General features: G+C 39.7%; 2 protein-coding genes across 7 annotated transcripts in view; one reads left to right on the top strand and one right to left on the bottom strand.

Annotated features, from left to right (window-relative positions):
* The window catches only part of TSPAN12 (tetraspanin 12), a 48,313-nt gene extending 38,060 nt beyond the window's left edge, over positions 1-10,253 (top strand). For all 4 annotated transcript variants that reach the window (XM_065048823.1, XM_065048825.1, XM_065048826.1 and 1 more), the window contains 2 exons: positions 1,292-1,435; positions 8,651-10,253. In XM_065048823.1, coding sequence (XP_064904895.1) covers positions 1,292-1,435; positions 8,651-8,956 — 450 coding nt within the window. In that variant the 3' untranslated portion in view covers positions 8,957-10,253. The remainder of the gene's footprint in view (positions 1-1,291; positions 1,436-8,650) is intronic.
* Positions 10,254-13,732: 3,479 nt separating this feature from the next.
* The window catches only part of KCND2 (potassium voltage-gated channel subfamily D member 2), a 271,734-nt gene continuing 261,942 nt past the window's right edge, over positions 13,733-23,524 (bottom strand). For all 3 annotated transcript variants that reach the window (XM_065048821.1, XM_065048819.1, XM_065048822.1), the window contains exons 5-7: positions 22,589-22,684; positions 18,813-19,060; positions 13,733-16,969 (exon numbers count right to left, since the gene is read on the bottom strand). In XM_065048821.1, the coding sequence (XP_064904893.1) occupies positions 16,792-16,969; positions 18,813-19,060; positions 22,589-22,684 (522 nt within the window). In that variant the 3' untranslated portion in view covers positions 13,733-16,791. The remainder of the gene's footprint in view (positions 16,970-18,812; positions 19,061-22,588; positions 22,685-23,524) is intronic.

The following is a 23,524-nucleotide window of genomic DNA, read 5'->3' as shown; positions in this document are numbered from 1 at the left end:
TTGAAGTCAAGAAGGAAGAACTGGGTGGGGGCGAAGAAAAGATTTGGAAGTAAGAAATGGATGTTTAATGAGGTTGTCTTTGCAGTTACAATGAAGAGCTAAAGCTTGATCTTTCCTTAGAAAGCCCAGTGTTGAGAGGTTTTTGACTGAGTAGCAAACTGATAAAAACAGAGACGTTAAAGCTGTGGTGAAAGAGGAAAAAGTGAGATTTGTAAGAGGACTGGAGAAGCCAAGGCACAGTGTGTGCCACCGTGGTGTCCGGGCACTCGCCTGCTGGACTGTGACTGTGAGTGGTGTGGTATGCAGGACTCTGGCCCTGAAGTGGGTAAGGGGGACAAATGTTCCCAAGCCCATGGGTCAAAGCAAACAAGTGATGCATTATGAACACTCAGCCTGGTGCTGGAGAGCAGACAGACAGAAAAAAAGGAGTATCTTATTCCTGCAGTGAGGCTTTTTTTTTTTTTTCAGTCATATCAAGTCCCCATCCAGTGCCGAAGAAAATCTAATGTAGCTGCTTCAGCCCTTTTTTCTGTGAAAGCATCTAGGAATGTGGTAGGCTGGTCATTTGGCTTTAAATCTCTTGGTGTGCTTTGCAGAGCAGAAGACAGGTTGTTAGTCCTGGTGGGTTTTATAGCCAATTATGGCTCATCTGCTTTGCAGCCAGACTTCCTACTTTTATGGTCAGCTCTGTTGCAGTGTTTATTTTAGTGTGATACTCTGCTTTCATTTTCCTTTTACCTTTCAGCATTTCTGATTTCTATACCTTTTTATTTACGTTTTTAATATTTTTTTTTCTGTATTCAGATAAATCTGTACCTTTTCTCGTCTCATATTCAACAGATGTGTCCATAGTTGTAGCCTTGCCAGAATAGTCTGCACTAGCCCGTAATCATCTTTTCCTACTACCTCCTTCAGGCACAGATATACTTGTTCATTAGTCACCCTTTTGACGTGAAATTATTGTGTTGGCTCCTTGTACTAACGATAACAGAATTACAGGGTAGGACGATTTCTGTGAGCATCCTTTGAGGGAGCAGTTGGGATTTAAAGGCCAGAGCAATAGCATTGGCTGTTCCTGAGGTGTTCATTGGTCACTACATTACATTTTTCACATTGCTTTTATGTCAGAGTACAGCAGAAGAAGATACATGGAAGCTTTGGTAGTTGGTTTTTAGTCCTTCGTAAATATTTTGGAAGCTGTCAATAGGAATTTATTTAGCTTGTTTGATGACCTGTTTTTATGAAGAAGTAGCATCATTATTGCTGATCTTGGCTAATCCTTCCTTTGCAGTTTAAATGTTGTGGGGTGGTGTACTTCACAGACTGGCTGGAAATGACAGAGATGGACTGGCCGCCTGACTCCTGCTGTGTCAGAGAGTTCCCTGGGTGCTCTAAGCAGGCACATCATGAGGATCTCAGTGACCTTTACCAGGAGGTAAGAAGAACAATGTGGATATTTCAGAAGGCTCTGTAAATTCTTCCTGATCCAGTCATTTTCCAAACTCATGACTTGCAGTGCAGCAGAAAGGTTTGTAGAGTAATTATGGTTATGGAAAGTGTTTATTATGTTTGTTTATGATTATTATTTATTAATGCTAAAGTGAAAGGAGAGAGAAAGGAAGAAAAAAGAAAGAACAAACCCATCCACCCTTATCTGAAAGTGAGATACGTTATTAGCAGTGCAGTTAACATGCTTAAACATTAGAGGTATTTGTCATATGTTGGTTAGGTTGGAGTTGAAATTTGTTCCAGTCAAAAAATGAAAAATTAGTTTTGGTGTAATGTCCATTTTCCAGCTTGCCTAAACTAAGAGAAATTCTACTTACCATATGTTATGTTACCATATGTCTAGTGGGATGAACAGTGAAGGATGCTTTTGAGAAGTCCTCTGGAAGATGAGCGTTCTCTTGTTAAGAGTGCTCATGCCAGGAGGCAGGTTGTTCCGCTGCAAGCATGCGTAGAAACTTTGTGTGACAATTTTCTTTCTCTCTAACTTGTACTATGTTGCAGTATGATTATTATTTTAAAATAATAAATTAAAATAAAAAACACCTTAAAAGCAGAAGACGACCTATTTGAACTCAAAGTGGATAAGGGAGGAGATTACGGTAGCAAGTCATTACTTTTCTTAGGGTGAAAATTATAAAAATAAGTAAGCATGTTCCCTACTTAAACTCTTAGCTGTTCTCACAGAAATGTTGTCTGAAGTTGCCTTTGTCTGGAGGCTGCTTTGATACCTACCTTTTATTTTTATGCTCACAGACCTCTGAAAACATTTAATTGTGCATTCAGTAATATCAGAATGACCAACAGACCAGGTGGTCCAGTAGCAACAAAAAGCATGTCTCAGTCATGTAGTTATGAAGATCTGAGGAGAGTAATACAGAATGCATAGGAAGGAGGATGGGCCTGAGAAGCGTGCTTTCAGATGCTGCAGCGTGAACATTTCTCTAGTGGACAGTGCAGCTCTGCTCAATGGAAGAGCACCCAAAGTACCATTTCATCTTGTCCCAATCTCTTACCACCATTGAAGACTCTTACAAGAATCTATTATGTGGCTCTTGTTCAGGACTCATGGAGAGAAACTTCTGAAGCAGGGGAGATTCACTATATAAACAGGCCAAGATAAGTATTAGCTATTGCTAGGAAAGAATCAGGTTTTGGGGAAATGGCATCACTCATGTGGAGCGATTTGCTAGACTTGTATGGCATTGACTCATATGAGCAGAGGACTGTCGGACATCTGTCCTAGGCCTTGTGTGCCTTCAATAGGAAGAGAGAAAGTAGAGCTGCCAAGAGGCAGGTGCCTCAGCAGGCCAGTCTGTTCTAGGGAACCTTAAAGACAGTGGCAAAGGCTGTTTTCTTTCCGTCAGCTACTTTATGGCCTCTCCTGCCTTCTGGCAGGGCTCGCAGCACTGGTTACACTTCAGAAGTGTCAGTCTCAGAATGGGAAAGCCATCCAGGCTTTTCCTGGGGCCTGACAATCTCTTAGGCATTCTTGAAGAAGAACAAACCGTGGCTCACTCTGCATTGATGGCTGTTTTTTGTAATATGTTGCCAGTATTGATAACATGCAGCACAAGTCTGCCATGGAGAGCCCTTGAGGAGTGTAGAGGTATGGAAGCTGCAGAACATTCATTTGCCCTGAGCATCCTTCCTGCCTATGTGAAAAAGCAAGAGTATGTAAGCAGTGTTACTCAATAAAAAACTATTTTCTGAGGTCAGGAAGCTCAAAAATTTCTGAGAAGGAGTACTAGTCACTGGAGTGTCTTGTCGAAACTGCAAGGTTTTCTCATTTCATTTCTTCTGCTAACATTTCATTGCCACAGCCACATTCTGTGAAAGTGATTCTCTGTGCACCTTATATAATCAGGTTCTTTTAGTTCTTCTTGGAGAAGATTGATAGCCAAAGATGATGATGGTGTAGAACATAAGGGCAGTGTTAAGATACACTTGATAACAAGAAAGGTTGCCTGACTTATTTTCTAAAAGAAACCTGAAGGGCACATTTCTGCTTCTTCCTCTACTGTACCCTAAAGTATTTTGGATGGATTCAGCTCTTAGCAAAAGTTTATTTTTGGTTTGCTATTGCAAAATCCATTCCAAAAAGGCATAGGCTGTGTCCTGTTTTACCAACCAGAAAAATACTCCATTGTTTTTTGAGATAGGTACAGTATTTTGCTAGCAAAATCATTTTTTTCCCATGGTGCTTACCGGTGGGTTGTCTCACAGGCTCGTACAGTACACTTGCTGATATGTTTATCAGTATAAAGCAAAACCAACGTACACTTGCAAGGCTAATCTGTCTGACTTCTGCTTTGGAGAATTGAAGGAGAAAGGCTTTTTTAGAAACTGATTCAAAACAAACTTGCATAGTCTGGTGGTTTGAGAGGGAGCCTGATGAGATTAGCCTCGCTAGCCTGAAATTGGCTTATGTAAATGCTTTGCAAGTCCAATCTGGTACTTCAGAAAAATTATTTGTAGTACTTCAGAAAACCGAAGTTTGGTTTGGCTGGGATTGATAAAATTGTTTTGTTGTAGCTGTTCTGTAATTTTCTGCTGGGATCTCAGAGCTTTCTGAAGTCTGAGTTGGAATCCTTCACAGTACAGTTTTTGTAGAAGGAAAGGTGGCTTACTTATAGTTCTGCTTGAGAGTATTTTTTGGCAGGCATCATGTTTCCCTTGATGGATTTTTGAAAGCTATTTTTCAAATGTGTTGGTCTTGGATTGCTTTTATTCTGATGAGCTTCCACCTTTGGGTGCAGTTCATGGAACAGACTCACCTTAGAAAGAGCGTAGTTGTGAGGGAGGTGCTTCAGATGACAATGTGGCCTTGGAGGTTCATTGTGGTCTGAGGACGAGTGGAGCTCTGCCCATCTTGTGACTGGGAACTGTAGCCTAGATAAAATGATTGGTAGGATATCTTCAGAAAAGTCAAAATTGCATGTTCGATGCTCTTTTCTTTTGTTTTCTAGCATAATCTTGAGTATACAACAGATCTGTTGTATATGCTGATGGTTTATCTTTTCTACTCCAAGAAGTGCCTTAATATCTGGTCCTTATTCTGTAATGCTGCTGTAAATCGCAACTATGTGCTTTGTTTCCATTTTAACACTGAAAATATAAAATGGCCTTTGTAATAAATGTGAATCAGGCCTTTAGTCCGTAGCTCTGTAGGAGTTTGAAGATAATTTTTCAGAATGATTGCTGCAAAGTTTTATACTATTTTTGGGTTGTCAACAAGAGCTCCCTGTTTAGTGACAAACTTCTACTTTTGCTGAGGAAAGTATATTTATGTATGCTTTAATTGCAGGCTACCAACTATGAATGTGTCACATAAGCAGAAATAAAATGCGTGAATGTGAGGATAACAGGGGTGGCTGGATGTTTCTCGGTTTTGAAACTGATTTTGAATGTGTACTGGAGCAGAACTGTAAGAACATCATTAAATGGAAGGAGGCAGTCTATCTAGATTGGGCATAATTTGTCTCAGTTATGTGTCTGTATTGTGGGAGATGTAGGCATTAATGTTAATGCTCTCTGTTAATGGATGTTTCCTCTAGGCAACAAATGAACTGAATTTGAATACTGCTGTGGCTGAGCATTTTTAAATTGTGACCACCATCTACCTTCATACCTTAAGGTTATCAAAAGTATCAACATGCAGCCAGTTTCTCTGTAATTAAAAACATATTTGGAAAGTAGTAGAATTACAACATTGTCTTCTAGTTGAAGAAAAAAAGGCACAAATGTGACAGTTTTTGTTCATCAGCAAGTTCAATTACATTGCTTTTGCTACAGCGTGTGGGTTTTTTATTATTTTCAAATTTCAAAGAATCCACATTTAGTCTTAGTTCTTTGTCTAAACTATGTTAATGTTTAGAAACTGACACAGCGAAATGATGACTGGAGCAAAGACACTGAGATTTTTTTAATTTATTCAGATACAATTATCTACATAGTACATTAATTTTATTTAGATCCTAAATGAAAATCTGTTGACTGCAATGTGAATTTTTTGTGTGAGGCGAGAATCAGGGTTTTCATCAAGTACATTCAGGACTGTAGCATTTGGAATTGTTGACTTTGAGGAATTTCAGATTGATTGAAAATTGTTACTGATCATGTCCTGTCTTTAGGTTCTGTCACTTTAATAAATCACTTTCTTTCCACAGAAAAGCATAAGAAATATGTAGCAAGGATATAAACACAAAAATGCCATTTTGAAGATGATGCTCATTTAGATGAGTTCCTGATGTCTTCTGCTGGGACCAATGCCTTTTGATGCCCGCAGTTATCCTATCCAGATTATTACTCTGAATTTTTCTTGGTGGCTTTGTTCCTTTGATTTCTGTGCTGTGAAGGCCTGTAAAGTTTAGAATAGAGAATGGGCATGGCCTCTAGAGTAGCTTGGGGATTCTTCTTCAAGGTTTTATCATTTCGAAGACTGGGCATCACCTTTCCTGAGCAGCAAGCACCGTAGCTTGTGTTTACACTGTTGACCAGTAGTTAGTTCCCAGAGCTGGTGTCTCTGTGTATCATTGGCTGCCTTACAAGGGCTTTGGAGCCTTCCTGAAGCCTTTTACAGTAATTATTTGTTCATTTAAGCAAACTCCGGAGTGTGCGCTGATGGATTGGAAACTGCTGAGGAACCAAAGAGCCAACAACTCTTTCTAAATTTCCATTTCTAGGAAACACCAACCTGTGATGTTTTAACATGCTTTTTGAGGATCATAAGTTTGCTGTGTAAATAATCACAGTATCACAGTATGTTTGGGATTGGAAGGGACCTCAAAAGATCATCTAGTCCAATCCCCCTGCTGGAGCAGGAACACCTAGGTGAGGTCACACAGGAACATGTCCAGGCAGGTTTTGAATGTCTCCAGAGAAGGAGACTCCACAACCTCCCTGGGCAGCCTGTTCCAGTGCTCTGTCACCCTCACTGAGAAGAAGGTTTTTCTCAAATTTAAGTGGAACCTCCTGTGTTCCAGCTTGATCCCATTACTCCTTGTCCTATCATTGTTTGCCACTGAGAAGAGCCTGGCTCCATCCTCGTGGAATTCACTCTTAATATATCTATAAACATTAATAAGGTCACCCTTCAGTCTCCTCTTCTCCAAACTAAAGAGACACAGCTCCCTCAGCCTTTCTTCATAAGGGAGATGCTCCACTCCCTTAATCATCTTTGTTGCCCTGCGCTGGACTCTCTCCAGCAGTTCCCTGTCCTTCTGGAACTGAGGGGCCCAGAACTGGACACAATATTCCAGATGTGGTCTCACCAGGGCGGAGTAGAGGGGAAGGAGGACCTCTCTCGATCTACTAGCCACCCCCCTTCTAATACACCCCAGGATGCCACTGGCCTTCCTGGCCACAAGGGCACAGTGCTGGCTCATGGTCATCCTGTTGTCCACCAGGACCCCCAGGTCCCTTTCCCCTACACTCCTCTCTAATATGTAATTTCCCAACCTATACTGGAACCTGGGGTTGTTCCTGCCCAGATGAAGGACTCTACACTTTCCCTTGTTAAATTTCATCAGGTTATTCCCCGCCCAACTCTCCAGCCTGTCCAGGTCCCGCTGGATGGCAGCACAGCCTTCTGGCGTGTCAGCCACTCCTCCCAGCTTAGTGTCATCAGCAAACTTGCTTTTTAAATGATTGCTTTGGATTTGCACCTGCTCACTGGTAGGGAGAGGCGGTGTCTGTGACCATCATCCTAGCGCAGCACAGGATGGTCAGCGCTTTGGAGCAGGGTCCAGCTGCCAGCCTGGCTTTGTGCAGACCCTGGTGCCGGGTGGGTTGTTACAGCTGCTCTCACAGCTGTTAACAAAGCAAAACGAGGCAGCCAGGCACTGAGGTGACTTTCAAGCTCAGATGTCTGCACAGTCCACGTTGACATAGCGGTCAGGGGGATGTGTATTGGTGCTCAGGTTGCTTCAGAGCTGTAGGTAACCTGAGACAGCCTGGGGACCTGCTGCGGCCAGAGATGCTGTATGAGAGGGGAAAAAAGTGTGGAAACAGCTGTGCCAAACCAGTTCATTTTTGAACTGGTAAATTTTCCTGTCATTTTTCATAATATTTGCTTCAGTGTTACCTCCCAGTAAAAATGACTTGAAGTTAATATGATTTTTTTCATCCTTTTTTTTTTCTTTCTCTGAGCAAATAACGATGAGTCTTTACAAAGACTTTGAGACATCATTGTGCTTCAAGTAGCAACAGCCCAGCACAAGATATGAGAAAACTGGCTCTTGATGTAGTGCCATCTTAATAATTTGCAGAGGTATTTCTACATTCAGATAGTAAATTAAGCCAATTAATGGTAAAATACAGTCTGCAGATAGAGGAGGTAGGCAGAGTGTAACTAACATAAATGGATATACTTTTTTCAATGAGGAGATGCTTCTAGTTCAAGAATAAAAAGCAGGAGTAATGCCACCTATGTGGTATTATTACTGTTAAGTACTAAGTAAAATCTGCTTGTACCCACTGCATTCTGAAAATTTGTCAGAAGCCCTCTGTTAAAGGTTATTCTATTCAATGTTCCTTACTCAGATGGTGTCTGGAATGTAATGATTTTTCTCCTCCATAGAGACTTTCCTCAGAACTAGTAAACTGGCATATAATGAGTCCAGATAAAACACTAAAAAGAAGGGAAGAAACACTGATAAGGTTATGCAGGTCTGTAAATCTTTTCTAGGATGTTGTTTTGACTTCAGATTGTGGTATTATTTGTAGAAGTCATCTAAGGAGTTTAATTGACAACCTTGAAGATCTGCAATTTAAGGACAGAAAGAAGACTATTAAGAGGATTTAGTGTCTTTTAAACCCTTGCAAAACTGGTGGGTTTCTTTACAAATCAGTGATAGTTGATAGGAACTCGCATCAACTTTGAGTGATTTCTGAATTGCAGAGCAGCACAGATCTCTTGGAGCTCATTACATGCAGTAAACCCTGTGTGTGAAAAAATGTAAAGATGGCATTATGGAAGAGATCTGAAAATAGGGAAAATAATTTTCAAAGTGTTGTTTGAAGGAAGTGAAAGAGAAATTTTGGGGAACCAGGTGAGCCAGTGCTAAGTAGGGTGAGCTAAACCTCGGGAACTGCAAGCCAAATAATATGGACTAAATATTTCTAATCTATTTTTGTTTCGTAGGGGTGCGGAAAAAAAATGTACAGTTTTCTGCGAGGGACGAAGCAATTGCAAGTGCTGAGATTTCTGGGAATCTCTATTGGAGTGACGCAGATCCTGGCCATGATCCTCACCATCACTTTGCTGTGGGCTCTGTACTACGACAGAAGGGATCCCGGGGCGGGTCAGATCATGTCCCTGAAGAGCGAAGCCTCGCAGCAGCTGTCGTGTCATTCCGTGGAGCTACTGAAACCAAGCCTGACAAGGATCTTTGAACACACATCCATGGCAAACAGCTTCAGTACACACTTTGAAATGGAAGAGCTATAGGTTGATGCAGTGAATCTGAGAAGTCACAAAGGGTTTTGTTTGTATTTGTTGTTGTTGTTGGGTTTATTTTGTTCCATCAAGTATGCCAAATAGACCAGTCTTTGTGTGCTTCAGCAAACTGCTAACGCATGGAAGTGAAGGAGGTGAGCATGGAAAGAAGGATAAGCCTGTCTGCCTCTTAGCCATAGTCTCAGCCCTGAAAGAGAGTTGATTTTGTTTGTTTTCTAAAAGGCACTAATTCACTGGGCACAGTAGTATTTAACTTATTGTCACAAGCTGTTGATGTGTGAAATACTGATTCGTTCACAGGCAGACAGAACCTCTACGGAAGCATCGTGGGAAAGGAAATACTCATCTTCTGAAGAAACGACTGTGCTTTGGACAAACAAAATGTGACTTCAGCTGAAATTGACTGTTACATGTTTAATAAGCCATTTGGAAAATGTCTTGATCAGGGATTTATGTATATATAATTGTGGGGTTTTGTGTGTGCATGGAAAGCAGCACTACAATTCAAGTCAATACTTGGATTTAAAAATTTGCAAGATTTGTAAAAAGGGTGAGATTTCCTTTTTTCTGACAAAACCTTTATCTTAGCCGTTGTTAAAGATGTTCTAAAACTTCTGTTTTTATCTAACATAACTGCTTAATTTTTAATTTTAAATGTATTAAACAGGGATTAAAAACAAAACTATGACTCTGGACAATAAACTTTAATTTTCTGAGTAATTCCCAAGAATTCTTCTTTGAAAATGTTTGTTCTACAGACTATTTCTTAGTAAAAGGAAAAGAAAATAAAAAAACTTTAAACATTCTTTCCAAAATGGGAATCAATGTGGGAGTAGCACATTTTTACAGATAAATCTTTTCTCCTGTCTGTGATTCCCCTGAAGGTAAAAAAAATAGACTACAAGGAAAATGCTCACAGTTCTGGATGCTATTGCAATAATTGTAAAGTACATAAGGAGAAATTATATGTTGGCTTCTTCAGAAAAAGCTCTCTAGTGGCTGAAAATGCCAACTGGAAACAGCATTAAAATGTATTTATTGAGGTGGGGAAAGTGCATTTTACTGTATTTTTATGAACAATGTTTATTTCATAGGATTATTTTTACAGTGGGCCACGCTCCTGAAATATATATTTGTTCCACTGATTACAGTAGTTTGTGGCCAATGGGTTTTTACATAATACTACATTTCAAGAATTCTTTCATTTGTTTTGGAATTTGTAAAAGAAAAGGAAAAAAAAACCAACAAGGTGTGATTTGGAGGACAATAAAATTACTTTTGTCTTAAATTCCATAATGGCTTTTTTATTTTGAAGTCCTCGATTGTGAATGCTTGGGGTGGGAGTTGGGAGGGTCCTCCCGCTAGTGTGAGTTAATTTGACGTGGTTTTGCCCATTCCAATTACTCTGTTGTGGAGAAACTGCATTGTAAATTCCATTTTCTTTTTTTATAGCTTCTGAGAAAGCTTCTTAAGGGCTCATGAAATTAAGCTCTTCAGTTGTGTGGGCTGTTGTTTAGTTGTTAGCAGTCTACACGTGGGTGTAGTTATTTCACAGGTAGTATTGCAAGCAAGGTTGCCTGTCTGCTCTTGTACGTCTCCTGCAGAGATGCTAATTCTTATCTTGGGAGGTAAGAAAAAGCCTAAAGGACAGACCTTCCCAAAATTTTCCTTGGTGTATCTTGTCAGAAATACTTTCTCATGCATGGTTTGCGAAGCCTTGATGCCCAGTGTTCCTGCAGATTTCCATCCTTTCCACTGCACCCACTGGGCTGTGTTGCTGCAGCTGAGGACAAGGTTCCCATGCAGAAAGAGAGCAGGTGTCTGAGAAAGTCTGGATGTAAACCAGCCCTGGGCTTCGGAGTGCTGCAGACCTGTGGTGCTACGCAGTGGATTTGAGCCATTGTTTTTTCTCTCTTAAAAACAACAAAAAAACCCATAACAAACAAAAACCCACCAAACCACAAATTGTGGAATCTTTCGATTGTGGATTGCATAGATTACATGTACACAGCTACATCCTGCTGTGGATTACAGCTGAATGTAGGGAGTCTCAACGTAAGTAATGTAAAAAAGGGCAGGAAGAAGTCCCACCCGTTGTCCAGGAAATCCTGGCGCCTGAAGTTTTTCCCCAAGGAGTGTCCGGCAGCTCGCTTAGCCACGCTCCAGCTATCCAGTGTCCTCCCATGGGGGGAATCCCCAGGCTACCAGTGAGGGTTGCCTGCCTATCTTCTCGTGTCCAGGTTAGAGCTCATGAAGGAACAGATTTGGCAAGCCAAGCTAGGGAGATGAGTTGGAGAAGTCCACGGCTAGAATTAGAGATGCTCACAGTCCAGGTCATTTGGCGTTAGGCTTCCCAGGCGGTGAGGAAGCACTGCCATTAGGTGCATCAGCACGTTTTAAGAGCAGAGGGATTGTTTGGAGTGGGGCTCCTTTGGTACAGGACCGACCTCCCAAACCAGTGTTTGTGAACCCCTACCAAAGTGAACATCCATGGTCAGGGTAACCTCACTTGGGCTTGGCTATCCAGATCCTGAGCCGGTCTGTGTTGTGTACAGGGCTGGTTTTGACCCACATGGCAGGAAGGATCACAGAATGTTAGGAATTGGAAGGGACCTCAAAAGATCACCTAGTCCAATCCCCCTGCCAGAGCAGGAACACCCAGATGATGTTACACAGGAATGTGTCCAGGCAGGTTTTGAATGTCTCCAGAGGAGACTCCACAACACCCCTGGGCAGCCTGTTCCAGTGTTCTGTCACCCTCACTGAGAAGTTTCTTCATATATTTAAGCAGAACCTCTTGTGTTCCAGTTTGCACCCATTACCCCTTGTCTTAACATCGGTTGTCACCAAGAAGAGCCTGGCTCCATCCTCATGACACTCACTCTTTATATAATTATAAACATTGATGAGGTCACCCCTCAGTCCCCTCTTCTCCAAGCTAAAGAGCCCCAGCTCTCTTAGCCTTGCCTCATAGATGCTCCACTCCCGTAACCATCTTTATGGCTCTGTGCTGGACTTTCTCCAGCAGTTCCCTGTCCTTCTTGAACTGAGGGGCCTAGGACTGGACACAACATTCCAGGTGTGGTCTCACCAGGGCAGAGTAGAGGGGAAGGAGAACCTCTCTCAACCTAAGTGTTCCCTTCCCGAGTAAGGACTACTGGTAAGTATTCTGGGAAAGAATCCTTCTATTTTGAGTATCTAACCACACTTGCCAAAATGGGTCTCAGCTATAAATTGGAATGCTTTCAAACTCTTTTCTTTCACTGTGCACAGGCTATGAGGTGTCTCTGTTTTTATAGAGATTGTTCAAAGAGCCCTAAAATTGATTGACTGGGCTGCTGCGAGCCTGTTCTTTTGCTGTAAAGCTTTAGGATATGTGTAGGAGAGAGGCTGCTTGTCAAGAGGGGAACATTTAGAGAAGTGAAAACTTGCAGAGTTGAAAACTACTTCATCCTCCAGAGTACCTGGAGAAGAATGCTGCTGTGTTCTTCTCTGCAGTATCAAGTGTAATGAACCAAATCTTTCTTGTGGCAACAAGCAACTGTGGAGCTGCTCCTTAACGTTTTTCACAGATCACTTAATGGCGAGGAGAGCAAGTGTATTAGAAAAAGGGGTCACTCCCTGCCTGCATCAGGTGTTTCCGTCAGCCCAAGGAATTGTGCCAAGTCTGGGGGACTCTTGCCTGTAGCCCTGGGGCTGAGGAAGGTTTGCACCATGAGGTCATGACTTGTGGGTATGGGGATGCTTTTAGGAGGCAAAATTCACTATTCCTGGTCTTTAGACAAGGTATTGATTCAGCTGCCAGCAGGTTGTATGACAGGCCTTTCTGGAGGAAATGCAGCTATGTTTTCTGTTCTTTATAACAGTGCATTCTCTAAAAGCAACCTGTAAATATAAGGGAAACTGTGAAGAATAAATACTAAAAAGAGATTCTGCTGGTCACAGTGACTATACAGTTAAATATGGAGACAGCACATTTCAAATAGATTTTGAAGTTTTTACCATGAAACATTATGTTTAATTCATATGAATTACCATTATTGAAGTGAGATTGTATCTAAAACTTTAAGACTTGTGTATGATTGACTACATTAAAAAAAAATAAAAATTGGGATGTCCTCAATTCTTCAGTATTTTTATAGATCTCCTTGCTTTTTACTCAATGCTCCCCCACCTCCAGTTCTTTATTGTACATAGATACTGTGAAAATGGGTACCTTCAAAGTAAATAGATAATGCAAGTAGATAAGACACTAAACTGTCCATGTAATTATCTTACAGTATTTTCAGTCTAAATGTGTTGTTTACTCCTGACTGCTTTTTCAGCTGCACCTTTACCTATCCCATCAGCTGATTGCTATTCCAGAACACATGAAAATCTTCAGATGTTACAATAGTCAATGGGAAAATAAAGTCCCAGATGCAGGAAAGAGAGCACATGACCTCCTAAGCACCCTCTCTGCGCAAAACATTATGATCCTGTGATTTCACTAATGTATCCTTCTCCAGACCGGGTGTATGCTTTTGCTGGAAATAATTTAATGCCCCAATTTTCTCTGCGGCTGCAGGGTGGGATGGTGATGGCCACCCACAGAAGAGGAGGGCAGCTGTGGCATCCTGGTCTTGGTGGCTCTGGTATGGTTTAGATGCATTTGCAGCTTGCCTGGAATTAGTGTTGGGGATATTCGTTGCCCTTAGACTTAGTGTTCCTTTAGCCTTATTAGGAAAATTAAAAAAAGTTCCATGAATAAGTTATTGCAAAACCAGGTTGACCCATTCAAGCATGCAGATGTTTTATTTAAATATTCCTCAAATGTCTATTTGTTCAGCATAATGCAGGTATTATGCTGCCTTCTGAAATACGATATATGACTGTCAAACAAAATTGTCAAAACAACAACCTCGATTTCTTTGTATGATACACAGAAATAATTACATTTCATGTACAGTACAGATGCATTTTACACAGTCATCGACAGTCATTCACTACCAAAACAGCATTTAAATCACCTAAAACACCAAAAGAATGTGTATTTCCCGAATTCAGAATAAATTAATGATTTTGCATGTGACATGGGAATAGAAGACAGGACTGAAATTCTGCAAAATCATACTAAATTATTCCTTAAGCCACATTTTAAAAACGAAAGTACAAGTTGCTTCAGGGGTAGAACTGTTATGCAAGTGTATTGCTGTAGTGCATTCTTTTTAGTCCGTATGAAAAGGAGAATAAAGATATTTTAAAAGACACATGACCTGATGGAGTCCGAAGGTTTCCTGGGTTGTATGTAATCTGTCCCAAAGTGGGTTTACTAACTGCCTTTTTGCATTATTTACCTGATATAACTAGTCAAGAAGTACCATGTGGCATAAATAAATTGCTGCAGGTTGCTAATATCAGGACAGTTCTTATACCAACAACTGTTTGGCAAAAGGTGGGGACCAAGCCATTTTTTGCATGAGTAACCATGGGTAGAAGTAGGATGCAAGTGGGTCCATTCTGACTGTCTTTGAAACTCCATTAAAACTTATGTAACCCACCAGCTTCGGCAGATCTACGGGAATTTTCTAACGGGGTGAAAGAAGAGGAAGGTCAGGTCCCCATCCTCGGCAGAGCTCAGCAGGAGCGCTCCCCGGGTCAGCCCAGGCACAGCCTCTGCTCCTGCTCTCTGATCAGCTTGGAGGGAAACGTCGAAACTCAGTTCACAACGAGTAAGTTTTTCTGATTTGCAGAAAAAGTGGGAAGTTAATTGCAAATTAACCAAGCTTCTGAATAAGTAAATTACAAAAGAGTAATGCATGACATTATGTACTCCTTTTAATTGCAATGTAATTCTAACATGTGATATTGTTGTATTTTGGTGTATGTACTGTAGCATGATAGTCCATCACCTACTCTTCAGTCTTTGTTGACAGGTAGAGAGAAAGACCAGTACTTGTGTGCAGTAAAAAGTGTATCATCAGCAAGTTTCAGTTTTTAGTGGGTATTGTCTCTTAATGCAAATTTTCAGGTCAGTAGAATGCTAGCAAATACTGTACTGAAACATACACTACTCAAACTATTAAATAACTATGTTAATCATTTCTTGTAATGGTATCTAATGCACTGAGCCTTTTGATTTATATGCATATTTTAATTTGCAGACATGCAATTATTTCTGATCCAGTGTTTTTGATGTATATATGTATGTATTGATATGCATATATTCCATGTATATTTGATGTATATGATGCATGGTATGTCATGTATATAGGAAGCATTATGATACATCTAATGCACTTTCATGAAGAAAAGTGATGCTTTTTTATCAGAAAGGTTTCTGGTAACATCAGTATCTTTTTAAAATGAAGACAAAAAGCCTTAACTAGTAGAGCCTTAATATTAGCTTTTAGGCTTGCCAATGTGGGTAAATTCCAATTGAAATACATTACATTTTTATAGCCTTGGGACCTAATCCATTATGCTATCAGTATTCTTAGGTAATTAAATTTCTTCACACAATATAAATTCTCAACCAATTTTAGGATGCATGTTTACAGAAAATTACAAAAATAATTAGGCCATCTCTTTTTACTGAATGTGTTCCGGTGTCTTCCAGTGTAGCCAATACTCTGGATGCTGCAGAGTACCAACAAGGAAGGTTTGGAGATGAGTGTTAGCTTATCCCCAAAATAGCTTTGTTGTCATTTTAATTCAAATGGGACTGATCCTGCAAGAGTACATTGGGACGAGAGGTGTGTTTTTAAAATACAGAAGTAGAAAAGATGCCCACGAAGAAAGGACCGTGTTGATTCATCAGTAGCCTTGAAATCCCAAATAGTACGGTAATGTTGGAGTGGACAATAAACTATCACAGAAATAGAGGACAGTGGACAAAAGGAACAATGACTGAATAGCACATTTGTGGTGCACTGTTTGGCTGTAAGATTATTTAAATGTTTGCCATTAGAAGTGTTTAGTGTAGATGAAGTTGTGTAATATACCTTAAAAAAAAAGAAATCCTGATTCCTGATACAACAGGTGTACAATGACTTATTGCAGTTGTAACAGTACCTAGGAAGCAAGATAAAACAATAGTAAATATTGAACTAACTGAACACCTTTAGTTCACTAATGAGTGTTTGAATAAGAAATACTGCATTTTTCAAAGGGAAGTTATTTGTACAACTACCATGGAACATTAACAATCAGCTTGTTGTAAGTGCACGGAAATGCCCCTTTCTACAGTAATATTTTATCATGCCTAATCTGAAAAACAACAAAAATAAACTGAGATCACAGGTCCAAATAATTTCAGCATGCATTGTGGTTGTAGTTCGTTCAGTCAGTACAAACATATTTCTCATGAGCATTTTTTTCTTCCATTTTTTGACAGTTTCTCAACAAGTTTGTGGTTTATTAACAGGAAAAAAAAAAAAAAGACGTGTTATCAAAATGTTTCTTGTTGTTTTGCATTCAGCAGGAACACAGGTTTGTTTCTATTTTTTGTTTTGTGTTTTTTCTTTTTCTAAAAAGAGCTCTTATGATAAGAAGAAGCATCAATGGGGACATTTCATTGTGCTCATATAGTAAGTCAGAATGGTCACAGAAGATTCCATCGCGCGTCAGTTCCGACAAGGGGTAAGAAACTCCTTTTGGTTTACACGCTATGACACTGAAACTCAAAAAGTGTTTAGTTTCTCCCGAACTTCTTGCTCTGCGGCTGCTGGCGCAGACATCAAGGGGTGTTGTCTTTGTCGGCTCTCTCATTCCTCATGACTCCTTTCTTGCTGCTCGAGCTCAGCTTGCAAGTGGTCTTTATACTAATTTATAAATAATTCCTTATTTTATAAAGCAGATACTCTGACAATGTTTCCTCCCGAATACTCGGGAGACTCTGGCCTATCATCTCCTTCGGGTGTGGTGACTGGAGGTGTCGGGATGCTAATTATTGCTGTAGTGACGTAAGGCTGCTCACAGTTTAGTTTAACGCATTCTTCCACTTTGGCATTTAAGCTGGAACGGCTGCAGGAAGAAACAAAAACTCATGAAGAAAGAAAGTCCACGTTACTGCAAACCTCTCGTGTGCCTGATTCCACTCCCTCAGCCGTCCATCTCCATCCTGCCCCATTGCAGAGCTCAGAGGTGCGAAGTGACACTACCTACCACCCTGCACCCAGCAGTGGGTGGTCCATGCCCACGTCCATGGACAGGCCCCCTTTCTCCCTTCCTTCCCACCGTTTCTGCACTTCTAAAAGTTTCTGGGGTCATCACTTAAGTGTTTCTGAGCAGGGGAAGCATTTGAGCAGCTCCCTGGGGAGCAAACTTGGCATAGCCAATGAGGGGCAATGGGTACAAGTCACTCCTGGGGAGATTCTAATTGGACACAAGAGGGAAATTTTTCACAATGAGAGCAATCAGCCATTGGAATAATCTTCCCAGGGAAGTGGTAGATTCCCCATCATTAGCCAAATTTAAGACTCATCTGGACAGGGCGCTGGGCCATCTTGCCTAGATCGCTTTTGCCAAGAAAGGTGATCCTTGTGCTCCCTTCTATGATTCTATGACTTATTATACAGGAAAGTGGAAAGTAAGGGGCAGTTCCAGTCTCCTACTGATTCCTCTATGCCATGCTTGTGTAAGAACATTTTGTATATTATGTATGCTCGAGAGTAAGGCACAGCGATGCATGCACTAGTAAAGGTTAGTATGTTAATGGAATTGCTGCAGTACCTCAGCATCACAAGATACTTGTAAAACTCAGACCATTTTGACATAAGACCGGTATTTTGTGTTTGTGTTTTTAGCCTTTTTTTAAATTTTTTTTTTTTTAAAGCACAAAGCTGGTGCTTTGTGTTTTTACATACTCTGTGACTGGACACAAGGTGCAGGCAAGTCCTCTAGCAAAGAAAGGCTGGATCCAGGCAGAATATTTCCTGAAAACCTAAGACAGATTGGAGCTTTGTGCTGGCTAGGGGGTCTCATTGCACAACAGCTGAAAAACTTCAGTAGCGACAAGGTGCTGGGTTGTTCATGGAAGTGAGATCCAAACCTAATAACTATACAAGGCAAGCTACTCAAAATGTAACTTAACAAGACAATCTCTATAGCAACTAGTGCTGAAAACACTTCTTTTTAAAAGGATGGTGTGTTTGAGTTCAATAGATAACACTTCTGGGTCTCCTGAGACCTTTGCTGTGTTTTCAGAGGTGATGTTCTGATATACCTGAAAGCCAAATGGTTTAGTTGTGAGAGTACAGAGATGTCCAGTAATTTACAGACTCTTAAACTCACTTTTGTAATAACTCCTCAAACTAGGAAATACATTTTTTTTCTTATCAATTTCATATTTTTTTATTTAGAAAAGTCTTATGACTATTACACTTAGGACTCTGGGAATCAGTTTTATTTCTCTGCTCTGTGGAAATGCGAGGAGGTCACATTTGTACTATGCTTCTGAACAAAATCAGTAGAAACAGCAGGGACAGACGTTTCTTTCTCTTCCCACTTGCTCATCTCATATATTTGAATTGCTATGCCAAATTTTTCTTGACATATGTTTGTGCATGGTATATAATAGTTGGTGCTCTATTTAATTTAGGATCCCTGGATGCTATGAGCTGCAAATAGCACAGAGTAGTTTGTGGGGAAGGGAATGAGATGGCAGAAATGGATAGAGACTATTCTGTTATCTTGGATGAAGCTTGGAGCAAACTAAGGGCAGGATGTTTCAGTACGAGTGTCCATTTTTTAATGTCTATTTAACTTTGGTCTTTAGCCTCACAGCCAGCCTGCAGAGGTCACAACACCTCTACATCTCTGACAAAGAAAGGGGTTCAGCTCTGGGCGTGCAGACGGTGTGCGGTACCTGTTAGACAGAGGCGTCCTCTCCACACATCTGATCTGGATGGTGCTGAGCTCTTGTACGCTGCCTGGGCGGCTGCCGGTGATGGTGGTGTTGGGGATGCGGTAAGTCTTTTTATGTCTTCGTGAGCAGCAAGTGCTGGTGACGCCTTGTTGAGATGAGAGAGAGGGGCTGTGGCTGGGCGGTCTATTGACGGTGGAAACCTCCATGCAGCTCTCTTCATAGACTTGCTCATCCACAAACTCGTGATTCTACCCAGAGGAATCCAACAAAGGGATAAAGCACACACAGAAAGATAATTAAAGCAAACATATTAATCATGATTGTTCAGAGGCTTAAATTGACACAACTGAATAAACTGGGAAAGTTAGACAGCTTATTCTTGATTATGGTGTTTAGCCCATATTAGCCTGGCTGAATACCAATACAAATGTAAACACTGGAACAAAATGTTCAGAGCTCTAAATAAGAAAAAGTTAATCCAAAATATTTTGTAAAATAGCACATGATTGTAATGTAGTTTGCATTATAAATATCTGTATAATCTATGAAGTGCCACAAAACAGTGGATTATGTTTATTAATAAAAATGCAAGTGGTGCTTATGTAAATGCTCTAAATGTCATTTAGAAATAAATAAGATTTATTGTAGTGAACTCTAATAAAATAAAATAATAAATATTTTCCAGATGAGTTTATAAAGCTTCCTGTTGAATTACATGTTAGAAATGTTTTGAGGTATGCATCGATGCAAAAGAAGAAGATTCAATTAAAGGGAATATTTAATTATAGGAGATGAGGCAGCTATTTAAAAGCATTTAAAAAGTTCCTAATTACTGTAGATGGATGTACTGAACGCAGTTTAGAAGACTGATCATTTAGCTAAATGACATAGTCTTTATTCCTGCAATTGTTGCTTAATCCCAGAATGGACAGTAGGTTTACAGGGTTGTCATAGACCTGAATCCAAATTCAAGCAAACGGCTGGTTTATATTGACTCAGTAGGTGATCAGGGAGCATTTCACACATAACTGTGATTTCCACATTATCTTTGTGTGTGAAAGAGTGTGAAATAGTGGTGCTGCTTATGTGGGGAGCAGGGAGAAGAATTTTTACAGTCTTTTTAAAGTAGCAGCCCATTAAGATATGTTCATGCACAGTTTGAGAAAGCCTCCTTTTTTCCTTTTTTTTTTATTTTCTTTTTTTTTTTTTTTTTTTTTAAGTCTTTCCAGTCACTGCTGGAATCAGTCTGCAGATCCTGAGGATGGTTTAGGGAGCATTTTCTGGGTTGTTTTATGCTCTACTCAGTCTCTTTCACTAAAAATCTGTTAGCATGCTGTGTCTTTGTGTATCAAAATGAGAAACATCATTTTTTTCCCCTAAAGAACAACGTGCTAATTGGAAAGGTGATGATGTTTTCCAGGAGAATTACAGTACAGCGCTAATATAAAATATGTGAGCAAAGTAAATAGTGTAGCAACTGCAGCCAAGTGTTTGCGACAAATGGAAATACCTTCATAGGCATATTATTTTTATTTTGATTTCTTCTGTTCTTATTCACTCAGGCATAAGGTTGTGTGGAATTGAGTGGTGTTGAAGAATGCCAATTTCAAGTGATATGGAAAGAACTTGCTCGAAAATAGATTTCTACAAGGTGTATGTCAGTCAAAATCAAGATTTTGAATGTGACCACAGAGTGGACATTAAATTCAGAGAGAAAAATCACCTTATCACTGTCTTTAGATTATGTTCAGTGGCTTACAGTAGTATGTTTGCCAAATACTCCACTAGTTTTCCAATTAAAAGTAATTTTGTGCTTCCTAAAACTTTCATGGAGCAACCAACTCAATTCAATTCAATGCAATTCAATTAGTAGGGTCCATTAAGGAGGGTTATTGAGTGAACTTTTAATGTAGACTGGAAACATTTTGAAACAACATAATGTCTCAAGTTAATATATTTTATTATACTTCTTAATTAACTGTTCTTAATTCAGCTAAAATTAGTATGTAAAATCTAACTTTCAGTGCAATTATTTTCATTATTAATGTAATTTTCACAGAATTCCATAACATTGCCTATACTTCATTTTTTTAGAGTGGAAGAGTTCTTATCCTATTGAATCTAAAGTGCCAAAAAAGAGAAAATACGCCTTTGCGTGCCATCATCTGTGCTGATGCTTGTACCAAATGATATTTCAAAGGATAAGGCAAGGCTAAGGCAGCACCTCACTCTCGCTGTTACACCATGAACCAGCAGCTTCTGAGATTCCACAGGCAGATGGTCCAAAACTTCATGTCCCCACTAAAATTTTAGGAATGCTTGATATGAACAGGAAGTTGCAGAATACAACTTGGAACCCCTGCACACATTTTTGTGTTCCTGTGTCATATGAACATCAATGCCAGTAGCAGAACCCAACAAACAAGGAACAAAGAAAGTAGATTCTATGCAAATTCAGGAAACAAGATAATACCTGCTTTATAGACCTACATATTTTTTTTTTAAAAAGCTCTGTTTAAAAAAAGAAAAAGAATAGGTTTACGTGTTCCAGCACTATGATGAGAGGAAATGTGAAACTTCAGGTGCTGAATCCAATTCCCATCAAATGAACTGAAGATTTTTTTCATTATTTCTGTGAGAGTTTGACAAGACTTGTGGCTACTACAAGGGTTTTTAAATATGTTTGCAATGTTCAACCGTGGAACAGATTTTAAGGCAGATCATTTTTATCAGGTTCTAGTACAAAATGTCTCAAAAATATTCCAATGGACCCAGCCTGAATCTTGGCAAAGAAACCACATTATACTCTGAATAGGAAGCAAGACATTTTGTCCTACACCACGTAATCTAAAAATGAGTACTCCAAAAGTAGGAATGGAGAAGATTCTATGAAGATTAAGTTCAATATAACTAATATTTATGTTCTTATTTTCCTTACAATATGATAAAAGAAGAAACAATGTAAATTTAGGGATTATTAGGCCTATAGTTGTGATTTTATCCGTCCAGAAATATACTATTAGCAAACATGGCACTTAGTTATTACTGAATCATAACCCTGTAGTACTTTTGTATCCTTTATGACTGTATAATTATTCAGGTATTGACCAGGGAAAAATATAGAGAACACATAATAAGTAGTCTATTTGATTTATAGGGAGTTTCAAATCTAGATGAACATATTTGGGTTGTTATGAATTACATCAGTGATTTCTACAGGGATCTCAGGGTCTAAACTGAAGCCAAATGACTTTGAAGCTTTGCACCTGCATCTGGATTAAGCACTTGAAGTTTCAGACTAGGATGCTTGGGGATCCTCTTTTACGGTCACACCAGTGAGGGTCGTGTTCATGTCTGAGGAAACACTTGGCAGCTCTTGCTGTACAAAAGCCCAACATTTACTCAGGCAAAAACTTGCTTTGACTGTGTTGAATGTGTGTGGATTACAAACGGCGTTTTACGAATGCTACTGCAGAAAAGTGCAAATGATAATATTATGGAGTGTATGCAGATCATACTGAAGACCCTGTATACAGCTTGGCTACACTGGTGTCATTTCACTGATGCCAATATCTTTCACCGCAGATCAGGTTCTCACCCAGGAGCTCTCTCTTATTTATATGCAGTGGGTATAATGCCTTAAAACAAGATAAAATGGCTTTTCTTTCCAGCTAAATGCTTTCATATAAAGGCTTATTAATGAGAAGAAATACTGAAAACATTCTAAACTAGGCTGGTGTTGGAATGCACAGGAAAACACAGTTCTCTTTTCTTACCGTAGTTTTTTCTAGGCAGTGAAGCAGGTGGTGGTGCTGTGTTTCAAAGGAAGAGCCAGATTTGCTAACAAAGGCCTGTTCTTCTTCACTGGAGGACTGTTAATACATAAGACTCTGTATTATTCTCATTTGCGAGCAAGAGGGCTCTTATCCAAATATTTGATCAGAACTAATCTGGATTGTACATGGTAGCATAACCACAATGCTTCATCTACACAGTATAACCCAAATTATTTTGGACCTGAGTTCTCTTTTGCTTGTTTATTTTTTTAATCAAAATATTTTCCTTCCTTCCCTTGAACCTCCTTTTAAATGTTTGTATCTTAGGTTTTTTACGCATAGATGGAATAGTACAATTTACATTTGCAATCAACATGTAAGCTTTGAATGTTGAAGCAACGCATGCTTAAAATTGTCATAAATTTAAGTGACAGTAATATACTATTTTTTTTTTTCCTGAGAATGTGCCTCATTTGAAGGAAATTAAACACAGTTGTCCTCCTGGGATCATTTCATAGCACTAAAGAATTTGTGGTATTGCTGCTTACACAAAAATTCATGTCAGTGATCCCAATCTGCTGAGTTTGGAAAGCGTATAGCAGATGTTACTGGCACAGAATGAAGAATTAAATAGAAAGCGTCCACTGTTTATTAATTGCTTTCATAATTATTCACTAGAAAGCAGAAAACTAAACGGGAGAGGAAGTGGGATAATAAGAAAGATTACAATTCAACTTTGGGATATTTTAAATCTGAATGGCAATTAAGGTATTTGGTGTCCTTTTAGTTCAAAGATTTGAGTTCTTTCAAGCAGAAGAGGAAGCGAGGGCTCTGCTGCTCATCTTTTGTGCCAGACCGGACGGGCAGGACAGCCCCTTCCTCCGCTTCTGGCTATAGGTTAAAGCGTTCAGCTTTTTAACAAATATTGAACAGAAA

This window comes from Columba livia, chromosome 1, assembly GCF_036013475.1.
Source record: "Columba livia isolate bColLiv1 breed racing homer chromosome 1, bColLiv1.pat.W.v2, whole genome shotgun sequence".
Classification (NCBI taxonomy): Eukaryota; Metazoa; Chordata; class Aves; order Columbiformes; family Columbidae; genus Columba; species Columba livia.
The sequence above is the reverse complement of the archived record's forward strand: the minus strand, read 5'-3'. Positions and strand labels throughout refer to the sequence as shown.